The 19,980-nt window shown below is 41.0% G+C and overlaps 1 protein-coding gene across 1 annotated transcript; it reads left to right on the top strand.

Moving 5' to 3' along the window:
* The first annotated feature begins 1 nt into the window (after position 1).
* Positions 2–19,980, top strand: RMP64 (ribonuclease MRP subunit p64). Its single transcript, XM_089684518.1, has 9 exons — positions 2–155; positions 4,053–4,207; positions 7,663–7,748; positions 9,475–9,606; positions 10,821–10,898; positions 12,628–12,962; positions 14,448–14,506; positions 16,091–16,341; positions 19,545–19,980. Exons 1-9 carry the CDS (start codon positions 71–73, stop codon positions 19,921–19,923), a joined length of 1,560 nt encoding a protein of 519 aa, XP_089540644.1. The 5' UTR covers positions 2–70; the 3' UTR covers positions 19,924–19,980.

Below are 19,980 nucleotides of genomic sequence, written 5' to 3'. Positions count from 1 at the left end.
ATGAAGTGAGTAGTTCCGGGGCACTGTGTCTTCAGAAACACGCTGCTGTGATAGACTAGGGTGCTGTGATATGGACGCAGAACCCTGGAACCGCCTGTACATCCCTCGGCCGGCCATTCAGTGCCAGGTGACCTTACCGCTGGGGGAAGACACAGGTAAGTGAACGGAGCTCGCCACTACAGCGCCGCCTCTGTTTGCTGGATAGAAGAACATGTACTAGAAACTGCCAGCTTCCCTGCACTGAAGACAGGCTGACCCCCAGTAACGTACACTGATCAGTATCAGTATGTGTGGGTACACTCCACTACAGCGCCGCCTCTGGTTGCTTGATAGAAGAACATGTACTAGACACTGCCAGCTTCCCAGCACTGAAGACAGGCTGACCCCCAGTACAGTACACTGATCAGTATCTCCTTGTGTGAGTACACTCCACTACAGCGCCGCCTCTGGTTGCTGGATATAAGTACATATACTAGGCACTGCCAGCTTCCCTGCACTGAAGACAGGCTGACCCCCAGTACAGTACACTGATCAGTATGTGTGAGTACACTCCACTACAGCGCCACCTCTGGTTGCTGGATATAAGTACATATACTAGGCACTGCCAGCTTCCCTGCACTGAAGACAGGCTGACCCCCCAGTACAGTACACTGATCAGTATCTCCTTGTGTGTGTACACTCACTACAGTTGTGGAATCCTTTTCTAGAGTTCATTAGCTCAGGAGGTAGGTAAAGAGATGGCTGCCATTAGGGCTCATTCCTACCACGTCTTCTGATCTGCATAGATCAATGTAGGATAAACACAAGGGCACATAGATGACAGTAGTATTCTATGTATTCTGCACACCAGCCATGTTCAGGGGTGTGTGCTGTGAAAGCATGCAGCACACGTATGTATGGGTACGCAGGTTGCAAAAGAGCTGAATGGAATGTCATTTTGTGACATTTTAGTACAATAAAGTTAGAAAAAAAAAATCTTTGATGTAACAATGCATTGCACTGCCTCTACACAACCTACCCCCGCGTGCCTATGTTTTACTGTGTGGGCTGGTGTGAATTAGCCCTGTCAGAGCGGGCTGTGTTGTAGGGTCTGGTACCTATCTCCTTTCCATTCCCCTGAGCCACCACCAGGCTCATCAGAAACTCGGAGCCAGTTTCTACTTCTGAACATTGAAACCTGCCCAGGGCCCCAGCTAGCTGTTCCCTACTGTCATGTGACAGCACTTGGCACTGGAGATTGGATGCTCAGGCCAGCAAATGACAACGTCATACTAACAACTCAGTTGCAGAGATGGATAGCTGTACATGTCTAATGTGGTGATCTGTAGCAGAGTACAGTGTTTACCCAGGCAGCTTCAACCCGCTGAGGCAGGGGTTGGACTGCAACCAGGCAAAGTAGAAAATACCCCAGCATCAGTGGGATGAAACTGTGCCATAAACTTGGTGGTCAGTGGGGGTAAAAAAAAAATTACATCATTGGTGCCGGCGGGAGGGATGGTGCCCCGTCCTTGGTGCCGGCGGGAGGGATGGTGCCCCGTCCTTGGTGCCGGCGGGAGGGATGGTGCCCCGTCCTTGGTGCCGGCGGGAGGGATGGTGCCCCGTCCTTGGTGCCGGCGGGAGGAATGGTGCCCCATTCTTGGACTTCATGAGTTGGTCCATCTTGGCAAAATGTAAGCATGCATATCTCATCTGTATGCTGGGGAAACTGAACAATCACTGTGGTAGTCAGTGATACTTCTGGGTCCTGCCAGGGGTCTCTGCCAGTGGCTTCCCCTGTGCACACTGATCACAGGGGGGCGCTCACTGGGTGGCACCACCACCATTCCCAGAACATTTTGTATTTGTTCAATGAATACAAGTTATTCTCTTATTTGGATGAAGTGGAGATTGTGAAGTCACCACCCCTTTGCTCCATCTCAATCAGAGAACAGCTTGTGTTTGATGAAAAATTTCAAGGTGTTCTGTGAATGGTGGCGTGCAGAGCAAATGACCCACAGTGATCAGTGTGCGGAGGGGCAGCGGCTCAGTATAGGACCCAGAAGATGGCGTCAATCACTTGTAGAAGCACCAATGATTACAGTGATTATCAGCTTCTACAGCGGTCCCTTGTGGATGTAAGATGCATGCTTAAGCTAGCCAGTGATGGATTATTTCTCATTTTCTTTATTATCAGTTTGCAGGTTGATCCAAAAGAAAAAAAAAAAAAGACAGCTTTCTCCATCTACAAAATTGGAGTTGGATGGAGGAATCCTCCCCTCTGCACTGTTGTAGTCTGACAGTGAGGATTTCTCCACTTTCAGAAAAGACTGAGCAGAGCTGCAGTGCTGATCAAATGACAGGATTCCTGAGCAGGAACAGGCATTGAAATTCTGTCGCTCCCTGCTGATCTGGCCCAATTTCAATTCATCTGTGGCCATCTATTAGATATATCTAAAGCTTGACTGATGCAAGTATGCAGTTAAAGGATAAGTTCACCTTTTAACAAAAATAATAAATGCACATTTTATTGCAGGTTAAAAAAAAATGTGCATTTATTATTTTTTGTTGCTGGAGCCTCTAAAGCATGGAACCAACAGATCGCTGGTGTCATGCAGGTCTGCCTCTTACCTGTCAGTGTATTTGATGTTCGTACATTTTGTACGGGCAGGCAGATACTTGCCAGTAGGAAGGCTCAATAAACTACCATTGAGAACTACAAGCCAACAGCTGCAAAGACTATCGGGACTTGTAGTTTTCCCATTCACAGAATGATGTGAATGAGTGCCGCTGCCTAGCAGACGGAGCCGTGCATGGCTGCATTCTTTAAAAATGTGACAGCTTGCAGGGAGAAGATCCCCCGTTAGCTGGTACAACAGGGATTGAGGGATTATACCCTGAATATGGATGTAACATGTTACCAAATGTGAATTTATCCTTTAAGGCAGGGGCAGGCAAACATAAAGAGGTGGAGATCTACCTAAACAACATAGAAGTCAAAAGATCACCGGGCAAAGTGTCGCCTCCTCAGACCTGATTTAAACCTCCAATTGCCATACTACCGTGTCACAATTGTGTGCATTGCATGGCAATCATGGGCTTAAATCAGGTGGTGAGGAGGCAAAATATTTCCTCCTCGCCAACTGTCGAACACACTGGGATCGCTTTGCAGAGGAGCAGCAGTGCCTACTGTACCTGTGAATGAGCCCTTAGTTATAATTGGCAGCGGCACCCTAAGGGCTTGTTCACATGTAAAGTTGGGGGTGGTAAAACCCTGCGGTTGTATCACAGTTTTACCACCCTGTGTGGTCCAAGGGATTAAAGCAGGTGGTGAGAAAGCAACACACCGCTGCCTGTTTAACCCCTTGTTTACTGTACTGCACAAGGTTGCAGGGCAATTGCAGCGTGTTCTCATTCACTTGAATGGGTCATACTTGGCAGGTGCTACACCCACCAACCATGACAGGGCGTAGGAGCCAGCACTGCAGAGGAGACCAACATCTTGCTCCCTACTACAGCTCCAACTTTACAAGTAGTCTCTCTGCATTGCACTCTGATGCCCTGGGATGGCGGGTCAGCAAGCCCAGACCGAGATCCACCAGTCAGCTTGCCAAAATATACTTGTAGATCACGATCTACTCGTTGCTGACCCCCTCTTTAAGGTCATAGGTGGAGTTCAGCTTTAATTTTGTAAAAACATGCAAGTTGTATATCAACCTTTTAAGCCAACCCTTTACAAATTCATAATGCTGGAGATGTTATTTGTGCTTCCCATGCATGCAGTCACTGCGATTGGCTGTCGCAGTGATCATGAGATTGGGAGCCCGCCCCACTCCTGATTGTAATACATGATTGGGAGCTGTCAGTAGCAGCGTGGTCACTTTGCTGAGGCTGCTGGCTGTATGCATCCATGTGACAGACAGCTTGGCATCAGTTCTCACTGCTGTGCTGCCATATGAGTATGGCCGATGTTATGGGGTTAAATTGAACTAGTTGTTTATATTTGTTTATTTAATCATTGTCCTTGTGTATTCCAATCTTGAACAATGTAGAAATCTTTTTCTTTTTATATTTAGAAAAACTCCTCATTAATCTGTCAGAAAGTTGTCAAGCTGCCTACTCCTCATTGAAGAGCAAAGAACTGAATGTTGAAGCTGCTACTCTGTATTCTGTATTATATGTCTTTCATCACCGGCTAAGCTACCACAAGCCATATCTTGCTTTAAAGCAGGTACATATAGTAAACTTATGATATGAACAAGAATTTCTTTTGTACGCTTTTTCTTTGCCTATTCCCTCCTCTGATCATGGTGTTTGTACTATGCAGAACAAAGCATCTGTGTGGATTCAGCATTTTGGGATCCATTTTTTTTTTTCTTGAACTTGTTTCCAGCACAGAGAGCTCTATGTAGAAGGCTCCTTGTTCTTGTTGTTAAAAACTGGTGTTTCCAGTATTTGGTGTCTGTACAATGTGATTAAATTACCTATGTGAGCGTTCACATGAAATTAACAGTTGGTGGGAGTGGATTAGGAAGCACTGTCCTAAAATATGGTGGTTTCACAGAAAAGGGTTCTAAGATTTCTATGCTTGGATGCTCCGTGGTCATTGCACATAGAAGTAGGACTGGGTAGCATACTTCTGTTATTGTTGCTCGACTTCAGGAGCACCACATAAGGTTTTCCAATTTAAGTGAGTGCAGTTGTGTTACCCTTGACTTTACTAACCATTTCAAGCCTACATTAGTAATAGCGAGCATGCTAGAAATGATCATATTCAATATAACGGCAGCATACACTGATCAGCCATAACATTATGACAACCCACCTTTATATTGAGTAGGTCCCACTTTTGCTGCCAAAACAGCCCTGACCTGTCAAGGTATGGACTTCACTAGACATCTAAAGGTATGCTGTGGTATCTTGCACCAAGCCATCAGTAGCAGATCCTGTAAGTCGCAAAGAGGGGCCTACATGGATTGGATTTGTTTTTTTCCAGTATCCGGAGGCCAAATCAACAAACTCAGACTCATTGTTGTGTTCCTTGAACCATTCTTGATCCATTTTTTCAGTGTGACAGGGTTCTTGATCCTGCTGAACGATCACACTGATGTATCATGATCCTGCTGAAAGAAGCAACTGCCATAAGGGAATACGACCAACCTACCACCACCAAGACCAATCAAATGTGGGCAGCACAGTGGCTAAATGGTTAGCACTTCCTCCTGGCAGTACTAGGGTCGTCGGTTCGAATCCCAACCACAGCACCAACTGCCTGGAGTTTGCATGTTCTCCCTGTGCCTGCGTGGGTTTCCTCCGGGTACTCCGGTTTCCTCCCACACTCCAAAGACATGCTGGTAGGTGAATTGGCTCCTGTCTAAATTGGCCCTAGCATGTGTATGTATGAATGTGAGTTAGGGACCTTAGATTGTACGCCCCTTGAGGGTTAGGGACTGATGTGAATGTACAATATATATGTAAAGCGCTGCGTAAATGGACGGCGCTATATAAGTACCTGAAATAAATAAGTAAATCAAAATAATGATGCACTGTGTGCTCTGACACCTATCAGAACCAGAATTAACTTTTTTTTTTTGCAATTTGAGCAACAGTAGTTCTATTTCATCAGATTACATGGGCCAGCCTTCACTCAGTGAGCTTTGGCCGTCCATGACGGTGTCAAAGGTTTGCCAGTTTTCCTTCCTTGCACCACTTTTGATAGGTCCTGACCGCTGCAGATGGAAACATCCCACAAGAGCTGCAGTTTTGTATTTGCTCTGACCTAGTCGGCTAGCCATTACAATTTGGCCCTTGTTAAAAGTTCCCCCAATCTTTAGCTTGCCCATTTGTTTTCTGCTTTGAATACAGCAACTTCAGAGATAACATGTTCACTTGCTCTCTAATTCCACACACTTTCAGATGCTATTGTAGCGAGATACACAATGGGGACAATTTACTAAAACTGGAGCACTCAGAATCTGGTGCAGCTGTGCATAGTAAGCAATCGGCTTCTAACTTTAGCTTGTTCTATTAAGCTGCAGCAGATTCTGTGTGCATCAATTTTAGTAAATCTCCCCCTGTATTATTCACATTACCTGGCAGTGGTTATAATGTTTTTCTCGTAATATGTATTTAGCATAGACACAAAACATTGAAATGTTATTTCTCTTTTTGATATAGTACAGTTCTTTTACGGAATTAACAGTTACATTTACATCAGACCGTTTCCCAAAGTAGATTGCAAATTAATGTCCTGCCATCCCTATATACACTATGGTCTTATAACTTGTCAGAGTTGGGTTGTGGGAGGAAACCCATGCAAACAGACTGTTCACATTGTAAGGGAATTTGCCTCAGAGCTTAGTGAATAAGGTGAAGCACTACTGATTTTCATTATCCAATCAAGTGCAAGCAAATTATCCTAGCACATGATTGGGTAATCTTGCAAAATGAAACTTCACAATATTCACTGAGCTCTGTGACAAAATCCCTTACAAAGTGCAACTTTCCTTGCAAAGTGAACAGTCTGTTTGCCTTTAGTAAATCAACTCCATAGTCATCTTGCAGATCGAGTCCCAAGTTAAGTTGAACACAGAACCCAGCAGGAGCATAAGTATACTGTAGCATGGGCTAGATCAGCCTTTCCCAACCTTTTCAACACAGAGGAACCCTTGAAATAACTTTCCGGTCTCAGGGAACCCCTGGTAAAAATGACTATATCTACAACTCATGATACATCAGTGTGATCGTCAGAGGTAAGAATGCTATTTACACTTGTGGTCACGGGATGAATTCCCTTTTTCCACATAGCTAAAATGACCAATGGTGTCAGTGGAAACTTATCTGAGAGGCAAAAATTACTCATTGCTCAAGGAATTCCTAGCAACCTCTGGAGAAACCTTTGGGTTCCATGGAACCATGCTTGAGAAAAATATTTTACAATTTGTAAAATAGAATCTGGGGACATTGCAAACTTGTCTGACTCCCACCACTATGAAGCACATGGGATTTATTACATTTATTATCAGATTTGCCTATGAGGAATATCTGATTCATGATGAACTGAGGCAATACAGTCTCTCCCCCCCCCCCACTGCTGGGCTTGTGCATATCATGCACCTGAGCCTGTCACTTATAGGCTATAACTCTAAGACACTTGTATGTACTTTCCCCAGACACTTTAGAGTTCAATGTGGACAATGTTCCTTTAAATACTTTATGTTCCATCTGTAGTACTTCACCTTAAAATGTATTAGTTGTTTGTACTAGTGGAATGAGCTTTTTATGTGTCTATATGTGGCTTTAAGATGATTGAGGTCAAGGGCTGTATACTGTAAATGAATGCACTCTTGTAACCAATATTCTCAGAGTGAATAGTATAAAAACCTAGCACTAATAACAAATTTATTAAAAAGCAATGTTTCTTCAGACAAGAAGTCTTTAAATACAACAATATTGTTATAATTCTCATCATATTGCTAACTTTAGGTAAAGTTTCTGACATTCCTTGATCATGCATGTTTTAGGAATAAACCACATTACCATTCTATTTTCTTGCTTGTAAGTGATACATTAATGGAAATGTGTTCAGCTTCAGGCTGAATTTTCAGTCCTTCCAGTGGACATGTTTATGGTACTGTATATTGTGGTGACAAATTCATTTTAAGACTTTTTTTTATCTTTCCTTAGGTGCAACAATGTATAAGGCGAATCCATGCAATGGGCTTGGAAGCTTCCATACAGGAGATGTTGGACTTGTGTCCAAAGAATGTTTGGTATACAAACTCTTCCTAATTTCTTGTATTTCTTCCTACATTATTTTTAGCAGTCTATGTATGGGCAGTGCCTTTTTTAATTTTGTACCTGTTGTTTACTCTGCTTACATCTATCTAGATCACTGCACTTTACAAATCATTTATTGTTGTTTGCCCCTTAAACGAAGAAATGCTTGGCAACCCTGTACTGAAAGATATCATTGATATCAATGATATGTTTATCAGTGCTGCCAGTTCTGGATTTTAAGAACCTTTTACCTTAGCTGCCCCCCCCCTTCCCCCTTTTTTTTTTTTTTTTGTGAATTGCACACGATTTTGTGTGTTGCATAAGACCAGCCAGACCTTTCACTTGAATGGGTTGCCCTATGCGTGGTTTGTCACCCGGAAAGAAGCTCCTGCTCCTTTTTTGGGTGACAAGCTTTACGTGATTTTGAAAAGCACGATTTGATGGGTGACAATCACTGCAGAATCGTGATGCATTTGGGGTGCCATTAAGGGATAATGGCACCCAAATGTGCACTGCTCCTTATGCAGCAATCTCCTCGTGATATGGGATCGTTGGCAGAATCACAGCAATTCTGCATGCGATCTCAAATCTTGAGCTGTGAATGGGGCCTTAGAGAGGACAGGTCTCAGGCTGGCTAAAAATAGCAGTCTGGCATTTGTAAATCTCACACAGGCTGAACATTTTTTGTGTTATTAGTCAGAAACAGAAGTATGTTAGTTTTAAGTTTTTTTTTTAGAGGTTTTATAATTCTTCCCATGTGTCAAGGCATTTAGTTAGCTCACTGTCTGCTGTATTCTTCTGCACAGTGTGTGTCTATAGTAATTTCTTTTTTCTAAGTTTTTGATAGACTATGAAAGGTACAACCCCAGTTCATTATTTTTTTTTCCCAGTTTTTTTTTTTTCCTCTTCTGGAGAAACATTTAAATCATAAGAAATCTCTTCAAAGCGGAGATTTCCCTTGTACCTTGTTGTCATCAGAACAGGTGTCCCCATTGAAAGTTTATCCTCACTGTAATCTGATGACAAGAAAACCTGGCAGGGGTTCTAACCCTTCCCTCCTCTATCCAAAACTAAAAGAGAAAAAAAGGTTGAAAGTAGGACAAATACAATTATGTTAAGAGCAACATAATTACCATACTGCTACACACATATTATTATTTTTTTTAAACTGACATAAAAATGTAATCGCTAAATCTAAAATGTTTTTAGTTTTTGTGATCGTTATTTTATGCAGTTATGGCAACAATGTCCTTTGACTTTCCTGTCCATCACAGAGCCTCTGTTACTTGAAATAAACCCTCCATTTGAATGATTGTTCTATTATGTATCACATGCGTTCACAAATGTTTTAATTTATTCAATAAAATTTCTTTGGTACCAGAAATAAACCCTCCAACCTACTGATCCTTGCCTTCTATGTGCCCCTCTGTCCCAGCCACTGTTTGCCTAGGGATTAGCTGCTCAATCCTGTGCACTGCGTTCGGGGACAAGGTCCCATGCCTCCTCATACCCTGATGTACTACATATCTCTCAAGAGAGATATGGTGGAACTTGGTATGAGTAGGTGGGGGGGTTGCTGAGAACCAGTTGCTTTGCGTCTTATTTTTATGGTGGGCACCAATTAATTTAAGGAGGCACAACATTTTTCAATCAGTAATCATTGCATGCTGTAGAAAAATCATGCATTTTAAAGAGAGCTTTTTTTTTTTTTCTGTTTAGTGAAACTGAGCTGAAAACTGCAAGCTGTGTCCCTGTTCCTAGCCAGCCTATAATGGAACTGGTGTGTATGAAGATTTTGGGTGCTTGCAAGTTATTACTACGTCTCATGGACTGCTGCTGCAAGGCTTTCCAGTATCCTTTTGTTTTGTCTCTGATTTTATCTGATATGTAAGATTGCAGAAAATAATGCATATATACAGACAGGGCAACAGCATCCAGCAGTGTAGTCATAGAGGAATTTGTGGCAGCATAGTCATTATGGGTTTTATGAACACAAAGAGACCAAAGGAATCATTCTCCCTATAGCGAGCAATCTGCCTCTCTCACTGGTAGTATGAAAGCTTAGTGAATGCTAGGGGCAACTTGGTTTAGTTGTGTGTATGTGTGTGTGTATATGTATGTGTGTGTGTGTGTGTGTGTGTGTGTGTGTGTGTGTGTGTAATCTAGGTCTATATTTAGGTGCAGCCCGTGCTCAAGACCACATAAATGCATGCATTTTTTTGCAGTTGTTGAAATTAGTAAAATAAGGGGCACAAGATAGCAAGTTGAGAAAAATGGTACATAGATTGCATTTTACATCTGTGAAGATAAAATAAGTAATGGCTGGTAATCATTAAAGGCTAACTCCACTTTTTAGGAACATGTTACACATGAATTTAAGATATAACATGTTGCTAAGCACCTACCCCCCGCCCCCCCCCCCCAACCCCAAAGCGCTTCCCCCGTGTTCAGATGCTGTTCTCCTCTGTAGCAGCTGTCAAATTTGAAATAATTCATTCACATAGGTCTTTGATTGCACAAAGTACAAGTCACATCTGCCACCGCACTCATAGTCCTCCAGCTCTTTAACTGAAAGGTAGTACAGAGGTACGGGTAGGGAGCTGGAGGCAGAGTCTTCAGTAGCTTGGCATTGCACCCGTGTGTATATTCAGAAGATTTCCCCATCGTAGGCCACATAGGAAAAAAAATGAATCTTCTCAATGGGGACAATAATAACACTTTTTTCTGATTAAAGAAATATTAAAAACAGGATTTTGTTGCTTTTCCTAACTCTTGGGGAGATATTACCTCACCTCCTGCCCCGATGACTGATACTACTTGAAACCTACTGTAAAATGACTACCCTCTCATGTTGCCTGGAGTTCCAATTTAAACTCTTTTCTGTCTGTTTTAGTATGTAAGATGTTAGATTGGCTACTGTTTTTCTGATAAAAATGGGAAGTATTAGTTTCATAGACTGAAATCTCGATTCTATATTGGCCACCTTGCATATTTTGATACATGTAAAACAAATGGCAAAAGTAAGTAATCAGTTTTGGATATTATTCCTTTATCTTGTAAAACAGCTTATGCTTGCAGCACTTGATTTTGGAAGAGTTTATAGTTCTAAATGTTGTACTGTTGGGATTGATGGGCCGCTTATGGTTTGTACCTAAATATTTATTATCTTTTCATTATCCATTTGTAATGTTCAGTTCTAAAGTGATACTAAATGCTTAAATGTATATTTTTTTTAAAATAACAAACATATTATACTTGCCTGCTGTGTGCAGTGGTTTTGCATAGAGCAGCCAGGATTCTCCTTTCCTTGGGTCCTTCACCGGTGCTTCTGGCCCTCCCTCCTGTCGAGTGCCCCACAGCAAGCAGCTTACTATGGGGGCACCTAAGCAGGCGCATTCCCAAGCCGCTGCTGCGTGTGTCCATTCACACACGGAGCTACGGCTCAGCTCTGCCCCCTCTCTCCTTTTCATTTGCTCACTGACTGTGATTGACAGCAGTGGGAGCCAATGGTTTTTTACCTTCATGCATAGAATAGAAAAAACCCTGAGCCTTTACAACCACTTTAAGGGATTTCATGTCTACAAGAAGCCATTACTGCATGGGCTCAGGAATACTTTCAAAAATCACTGTCTGTGAACACAGTTCGCCATACCTTCCAAAACTGCAAGTTATTAGCGTTCAGTTCAAAAGCCTGCATCTCTGATGGTATAGGAGTGCATTAGTGCATATGGAGTGGGCTGCTTGCATATCTGTAAAGCACCATCAGTGCTGAAAGATGCATCTTCTCTCTTCTCCCCGCTCTCACAGGCTTTGCTGAGAGAAGCAGGAGCCATTGGCTCCTGCTGCTGTCATTCAGCTCCTGTGAGCGGAGAGTGGGGGTGGGGATGAACTGGTCTGAGTGGTGGTTCCCATATATGTGGATTGGATGGGGTTTGAACCGCATCCAATCTGCATGACATGTAAAATAACATTGCTTCCTATGGTACCTGTTCACACATATCCGGTGCAATGGCAATGCGGATTTAGTGTGATTTGAAAAAGAGTAATCTACAATTTCTGAGCAGTGCTATCAGGTTCAGGTGTGGATTACAGGCTATTGACTTCTATGAGAACCGTTTTTGAACCGCACATGTGTGAACAGGCTAAAATCCTGACCTAAACCTGTCCTAAACCTGACCTGAACCACTGAACAACTACTGTATCAATTAGCTGTAAAACCTGAGCTTCAATCCGCCCATGTGTGAATCAACTCTAAATAGATGCAAACAGTCCAGCACACACGTAGTGCCCCCATAGAAAGCCTCTTTCTATGGTGAGCACGTGGCAGGGGAGAAGAGTGGGGGACCCCAGAAGAAGAGGATCAGGGCTACTTTGTGCAAAACCATTGCACAAAGCAAGTAAGTATAACATGTTTATTATTTTAATTAAACAAATATAAAGCTTTACAATCACTGTAGTTTGTTTTGTTGTGAACCTGTTGGCCCTAGTAAACTTTTTAAAAGTTGCTTGTCTATGTTCAGACACTATTTTCACATTAGTACCAGTGACAGTGTAGAGTGTCAGCTTTGTGCAAAGGTGAGAGAGGGCAAAGAAGGGGTGACTTAAATACATTTCTGGATTCTTGTATATTGGTATTGTTGAGTTGTCTCATATTTCATACTCTGGGCTTCAAATGCAGGAAATATAATAGTTTATTTAGAAAAACAAATTTTAATTTGTTGGGCTACAAGTTGATTTCACGGGGTAGGGGGAGGCACTTGGGTTGTAACGTGAGATCATCTTTAACTGAAGCAAAAATATATCCGTATGGAAAGGTGTATTAAAAATGATGTCCTGAACCTTTATTTGATACGTAATGTTCCTCTTTTTTAGGGTTCTGTACCGAGGACTTCTGAAAAGACTTATCTCCGTATACAGTGCGCAAATATTGGTACAACATGAGGTGTCAGCGTTTCAGAAAATGCCTTATTTTAAGGACTTTGAGTTCCCTGTCAAGATTGAAGATTACCTTGGCCCTGTGTTCAATGACTTAGTTAATAGAAAACTACCTAAAATGTTCATTGAGAAGAGCTCAGCACGACTGCTGAATGAATTATTCAAAACTAGTGATTTGGTTACTGAAGAGTTAAAATCGCCAAGCATTACAGGACCAAAAGAAGCAAAAGGAAGAGTTAACGATTTGGGGCAACAAGTTAGGTTAAACAGAGGTAACAGTATGACAGTGTGGAGTATGAAAAAATGCTAAGAAGGCATCAGATAATTAGAGCCTGTAACCTTATGTACCTTGCTGCTTGTTAGACAGAAAACAAAGCAACAAATCTATTTTTATAGGTAATATGTATTTTAAGGAATGATGTGCAGCTCTGCATACATAGCATGCCTTTTTTTATTTATTATTTTGGAAACTTGTAACCATAGTATGTATAAAGTGAGCATTCACCCCACACAAACACACACCACTGTCCTACCCTTTTAGTGCTGATGCACATTGACATATTGTAAAACATATGGCTGTACAGTGTAAAATATGTCTGCATTTGTGGCACCAAGGAACCACATCTACTGCGTATTTCTGCCTATAAAAAAGTATTATAGAATGCACTGTACGCAGGTATATGTATGTAAACACTGGTACTTTCATTACACAGTCACATATATGTCTGTATTTACCCTGTTGTAAGACATCTGCATGCAGGGAAATACATCCGTGTTCGTGTTGTTTTACATGTGTATACCCTCATACAATGTTTTTTGTAATTCTATGGACAGAATTACGAGGCAGATGAGGTTCCCAGGTGCCTAACAAAAGGGGTATTTTACATTGTGCAGCCATATTCCCTACAATAAGCCCATGTGCACGGGCCCTTAAAAGGGCACTGATTGCTTTGTCATTCTCCATAATCTAAAGAGCTCATGTGATTGGTGTTCCCTGCATTTGGTCGTATGATTGGCACTGAAATAAGACTAGAGCAACGTCTCCAGTGATGGTACAGTATATGAGCAGCTCTTCTATCTTGTATTCATATAGGGGAGCAGGATAGCTATGTTGGGATTGCTGTATAGGTCTGCTCTAAGGAAATTCCCACCACAAATTACCCTTTTAATTGTGAATGGTTGGTGATGGTTGATTTACACCCAATAGCTTTCCGTATGCCAATTTTGGGATAATTATAGGACTGCGAGGATAAAACATGCTGGCTTGGTTTAAAAAGGGCTTTGGAGCTGTTTTTAGATTTTAATCCAGGAACAAGCATACAAGAGAGGATTTCAGACTTCAGTGGCTACATATTTGTTTTAGGTCTGTGGTTCACTAAATGGTTTATTCAGAATTAAGTTGACATGCCCAGGAGCTTGCATCATTAAAAAAAAAAAAAAAAAGTACATTTATAATGACAGCTCTTGTATGCCTGTCCTCCAAAAGTACAATTTGATGTTGTTGGTATAGGGTGAGTTTGAGCAACAGCACTCCATAACATTTCACCCTCAACTGAATGTTCTGTGTTTTAGTGGAGTTCCATTTTGCCCGTTCAAGCCCTTTTACAATTGTTTCTATGACATGCAAAACTGTAGCAAAGATAATATATAATGATTCTTGTACTGCAAAAAAAGTAATGTTACAAATGTGTATTTCTAACTTTATTTCATTGTCAATGTGACCAACTTTTAAACTACTTCTCCTTTGTCACATGCAGAAAAGCTTGATACCTTTGATGTGAGAGCATTAATAGCGTCAGAGGATAAACATTTTCAAGTAAGTAAAAATAACATTTCCCTGTGAATGGGACCGACTACATTAATAGAGGCTGTTTGCAAGTACAATTTTTACACTTCAGTTTTGGTAATGGCTAAAAAAAAAAATTATTTTTCTTGTGTGTCTCAGCGATTGCAGTGGTATGAGCCTTTTGCTTGAGCTTTACAGTTCTGCCACATCAGCTATGAGAGAATCCTACTTTTATATTAGATTTTTTTTTCAATTAATGTTTACTACGGGCACAATAACTAGAAGAGCTATAATTTTGTGACAGAATGAGAAACTGTAATGTGGTTATGAACTCTGCTGTTTTGTTGGAGGTGGGTTCTGCCTTTCAGCAATTAATTTCACCATTTACAGTATGACTAAAGGCAATTTTTTTTTTCAGTTCTGGATAGAATGGAGAGGGACTTAAATGCTTGTCAGTTTTTATTGCTCTCTATTTATCCTGTTTATCATTGAGGCCTCATACACACCATGGTGCAGAGACGTCAGTTTTTCTGCACATGTTCTGCAAGAGCACAATGAAGTCATTTGATCTGTATGTGCCCTGTTCACACCACAACACTAGTATTGCATGCAGATTTTTCCTGCGTAGGAATCTGTAAGGTGTATAAAACTCATTGAGGCATTCTACAGGCAAGGTTAACATCCTACGGGCAGAGGCCTTAGAGCTCAGAATGGCCAGGTGGAACAACTGGACCCTGTAATATTTCTGGGTTTGAGTGGCAATACCTATCCTTTGTCATTTGAGTTGCTATACAGACTCTTGATGGTCCATCCAATCTCTGGGCTGCTTGATGCAGAGTCAAGCACATTGGTATCGTTAAACTGGTGCAAGATCCCCAGCGTTTTTGGCTGCACTTCAGGGGGTATGACCCTAAACTATTGAGTGGTATTTATTTGTACTTTGGATACCAATATCTTCAATATAGACATGCCTCATTTCTGTTGTGACCCAATAAATGGGTACGCATATTGATTATTTCTACATGTAATATACCGATCACCTCAGCTCTGTCCCTATATTCGTCTGTCAGACTTTCCAGTGCCATATATTCATTTTGGTTTGTATACTCTCATTGTCCTGATGAAGTGATCTATTTGCAAAACGCGTTGACGTGTCTAGATTTAGACAAGCATGCCTACACATATATTCCGCTTATCTTTTGTTAATGTGTACATAATAATAGATTTGTGTCTATACCAATCCAGTAGAGGGTATCTTTGTTCTCTCTTGATTTTATTGTGTTGTATGTTTTTTATGTACCAAGAAATTTGTAATAAAATTTGTATTTATATAATTGTTTTTGTCTTGTGGTGTGCCTACAAAGTCCGTTTTTAGTGGTCATTGAAGATTTTGTTTTTCTCCAGCTTACTACTTTATTGTTCAGTATATTTGGATATGGCACTTTGAAAGTCCTGTTTTATTAGTATTTTTTATTTTTTTTTGTTAGATTTTGTGTGCAACTTGTGGCAAATCACCAATACAGCATTTTTTGAGATGGGATGTAGAATAAATGTTGGTAGCCTTGCTGTTTTGGGCCTATTATAATGGTGTTTATTTTACATCTTCTACAACAGGTCTTAAACACAAAAGAACAGTCCAATAAGCGCATTAGAAAACCAATGATGCTGTCTCCTAATCAAAGGACGTGCATTAAGCATATACTGCCCAAAATTCAGGAAGCCTCAAGTTTCAAAGTTCTGTCTGAGCATCTTTTGTATGCAGTAATATGGTGTAGGAAGAAAAAGCTGAGAAGAGAAGCCATGTTCTTCAGATACAAGTACTTTCACAGCAACAGACTGCAACAAGCTGAAACTCTGGGGCACAGGTGTGTATGGCTAGTGCCTGTAAATAGGTCTTGTCATTATATTAAACATTTTTGTAATCAAGCATATTTTTTTATACTTGGCAAGTTTCAGTTTATATGTGGCCAGGGGTAGACCTAGTTCTGCTGTCTGAGGTGAACAGTAAAAATTGTGCCCAACCACCCTCCCCCTAAACCCTATAAAAAATGTCAGCAATGCGCTTCACACCTATGATATAAAAAATTATATGAAACATCATTACATATACTGTATATATCAACAATGAAATGTTGTTCCGTGTCACTGCTTCAAATCCTAGAGACTTGAGCAGAGGCATTCCTAAGATTGTGACAGAACTGGGGCATCCTGAGTCACTGTATGGGAATTAATTATGTCATGGTGAACAGCAAGGGGTGAGTTAAAGGGGAATAGTTAAACAGAATGTGAGCCTATTTGATGTGTATATTGCACACAACTACTTCAGGCTCTGTAGCCATAAAATGCAGTGTGATGGCATGGGCATGCATGGCTTCCAGTGGCACTGGGTCATTGGTGTTTATGATGATGTGACAGAAGCAGCTGGATTAATTCTGCAGTGTTTAGAGAGATACTTTCAGCCAAATGCAGCAAAGTTGATTGGATGGCGCTTCACAGTACAGATGGACAATGATCCAAAACACACTGCAAAAGCAACCCAGGAGCTTTTGAAGGAAATGAAGTGGAATATTCTGCAATGGCTGAGTCAATCACCAGATCTCAACCCAATTGAGTGTGCATTTCACTTGTTGAAGGCTAAACAAAAGGCAGAAAGATCCACAAACAAAGAACAACTGAAGACAGCATGTCTGTTTTAATGCCCATATGTTTCCATTGAAATCAATGAAAGCATATGAGTTCATGTTGCCGTGCAATGCTAAATGCGTAGACATGGGATTTAACCAAAAATGTAATGGGTGTAAAGCAATATACACTCCAGACAATAGAAAAACATAAAACAGCATTAGATGATGTAGGAGTCGGAGGTAATTTGGCACTGCCTTTTGATTTGGACAAAACAACACTAGTAATCAGCATTTTTACTAATCCTTATAATGAATCTGTAGATGAAATGTTATATATCACGGTCTATCTGGTCAAATGAAACTCTCTGGACTTTAAAAATAGTGTCACAGTCAAGAATATTTTAAAAGTAAAAAATTGTGCTGAGAATTTCCACCATAATACATTTTTTATGTGACACCTTTTAGTGCCCATGTTTCTGCCAGCACCTGACCGGTTGATCTATAAAGGGGAGTCATGAAATGGCCTTTGCCCTCACTGGGTTGTTGGTTACACAGACTATTCTTTCCGCTGCTTTTTGAAGCAATTCTACAATACGCTACTATTTGACAATATTTTTTAGAAGCCATTGAAGTTCATTCTGGAAAAATTATTATATGCACCTCAATCACAGTTTTCCTATGTGGATGAGTAAACTGCTGATTACTGCTACTGTCCTGCTCAAATTAAAGCGCAGGGCTGAACTCACTTCTCTCTGATGCTTTGCAGACTATTTTGTAAGGGCAAAAAACAATTCTAAGCATCTACATAATTTCTTTCCTTGTCCTTTGTTTTAGCTGTGAAAAATAAATTGTAGTCCCATAAAGGTTTGTGGTGCAGCAGTTTCAGTGATATGGAGCTCATTTGCTGAGCGATTGACTTTTAGTGGCATTTGGAAAAAGTTTACTAAATTGCCAGCTTCAGTAGTTGTTCGGTGTACAAAGCTGCTGATTTATTTCACACTGGTAATTTGTAGCTGGTTACAAAACATGTCTATACATCTAAATATTGTAAGTATAATTGGAAATCTGCATCTGCTGCAAAGTTGCCAGTGTGACACAATTCTTACATTTTGCATTTTATGCTGCCATTGCTTGATAGAATCTTATTAACCTGTGTGCTATTGGACTTAAAGTGGTTTTAAAGGCTGTGTATAGCAGCCCCCCAGCCCCACTAACACTTACTTGAGCCCCCTCTTGATCCAGCGATGTCCATGAGAGCCTCTGTTCTTTGGGAACTCTTACTCCTGATTGACTGACGCAGCAACAGAAACCATTGGCTCCTGCTGCTGTCAATCACAACCAGTAAGCCAATCGGGAGAGGGAGGGGACAGGCCAAGCTGCAGCTCTCTGTGTGAAAGGACACAATGAGCTGTGGCTTGGGAGCATGTCTTCTTGGGTGCCCCCATAGCAAACTGCTTGCTTTGGGGGCACCTGACAGGAGGGAGTGGCCTGGAGTGCCAGTGGGGGACCCAAGAAAGGAAGATTAGGGATGCTCTGTGCAAAATCATTGCACAGAACAGGTAAGTATGGCATGTTTGTTATTAAAAAAAAACAATTTTAGTATCACTTTAACTAAATCCTATTTTGCTAGACAAAATAATGCAGGATGCTGACCTAATTTAATTTTTGATCATTTAGATATTAGGCCTTTAACCAGTAATGATGCTTACATCAAGGGTTGCCACTGCTGACCTGATGTTGCAAAAGCTACTTGCATGGCTGTTATGCTGACCTACTGGTTTTATTAATTTCTGAGTCCCAGAATGAGAATGCAGATCAGGAAGTTACAAGTCTTTATGTGCATACTTGTCCTGGGTCATTGACACAAGTGCCAAAGCACAGAAGGTTAAATATGGCAGTCGGGCATCTAGCTTTGCATAATAAGAGGGCACCAGTTTTTTTACATGTTCTCTGTGTGCTAACGTGAGTTTCCTCAGACACTCCAAAGACATGATGGTAGGTTAATTGGCTCCTGTCTGGTTTGGCCCTGGAATGTCTATGTATGCATAAGAGAATAGGGGCCTTGGATTGTAAGCTCCTTGGAGGCAGAGAATGTCCAATATAATATACAGTGCTACATAAATTTTTTGAGCTATATAAATACCTGCAATAAGTAAATAAATGACAGATTTTCTTTAACGGGAGGAACTTTTTCTCACAGTAGCCCCCATCAGGTGAGCAATAATCAAGGCAAACAAAAGTCTGTCCTGGTTGGCAGGCTGCTGTTCTTGCTTGTTACAGCTAACAGGATTAGTCCATATTTGCTTTGGTTTATGGGTCATATTTTAGTAAAGAAAAGAACATCAAGTATTACTGCTCCATTCATAGTGACCAAGTTTATATGTGTGTTCATTATTTAGCGGTTTCAAGCATCATCATTAAACATGTCTTCCCCTCTCTTTTAGTTTAAACAAGAAGCTGCAAAGCTGGAAAAAATCCATGTGTCACTGTCTGCGTGAGCGAACCCTGAAGGCTGATCATCTGAAGACCTATTTAAGAATACAAAGATGTCACCAGTCTTGGAAGTGGAAGGTCATTTACTCAAGAAAGCGCAGGCTTCACAAATGTCACGTTGTTCATTCTGAATCTCAAGTTAAAAGGACTGATTTAAAAAGTTTGTGCTTAGAATTGTTGTCTGGTGATCAAGAGGTGTCACCAGTTGCCAAGGATACTGTTTTAAGATCTCAGACTTCTGAACCATTTGTGTCCAGTACTAGCAAGAAAACAAAAAGTCTTCCTGAAACAGATGACATAGATGATATATTCTCATCAATTGGGATCTAGAAGATATTAAATTCCCTGTAAACTGTTATTAAACCAATAAATGCAATATACACGTTG

Source organism: Staurois parvus, unplaced genomic scaffold (genome assembly GCF_062004578.1).
Source record: "Staurois parvus isolate SC_StPar_1 unplaced genomic scaffold, SC_StPar_1.0 ptg000349l, whole genome shotgun sequence".
Classification (NCBI taxonomy): Eukaryota; Metazoa; Chordata; class Amphibia; order Anura; family Ranidae; genus Staurois; species Staurois parvus.
Note: the sequence above shows the minus strand (reverse complement) of the source record. Positions and strands in the feature narration are given on the sequence as shown.

Excerpts from the sequence above, each read along its gene's own strand:
- RMP64 (XM_089684518.1), top strand. The coding sequence starts at position 71 with ATGGACGCAGAACCCTGGAACCGCCTGTACATCCCTCGGCCGGCCATT. Across the intron at positions 10,899-12,627 it reads GGATTGATGGGCCGCTTATG|GGTTCTGTACCGAGGACTTC; the intron begins GTTTGTACCTAA and ends CCTCTTTTTTAG. Across the intron at positions 12,963-14,447 it reads ACAAGTTAGGTTAAACAGAG|AAAAGCTTGATACCTTTGAT; the intron begins GTAACAGTATGA and ends TGTCACATGCAG.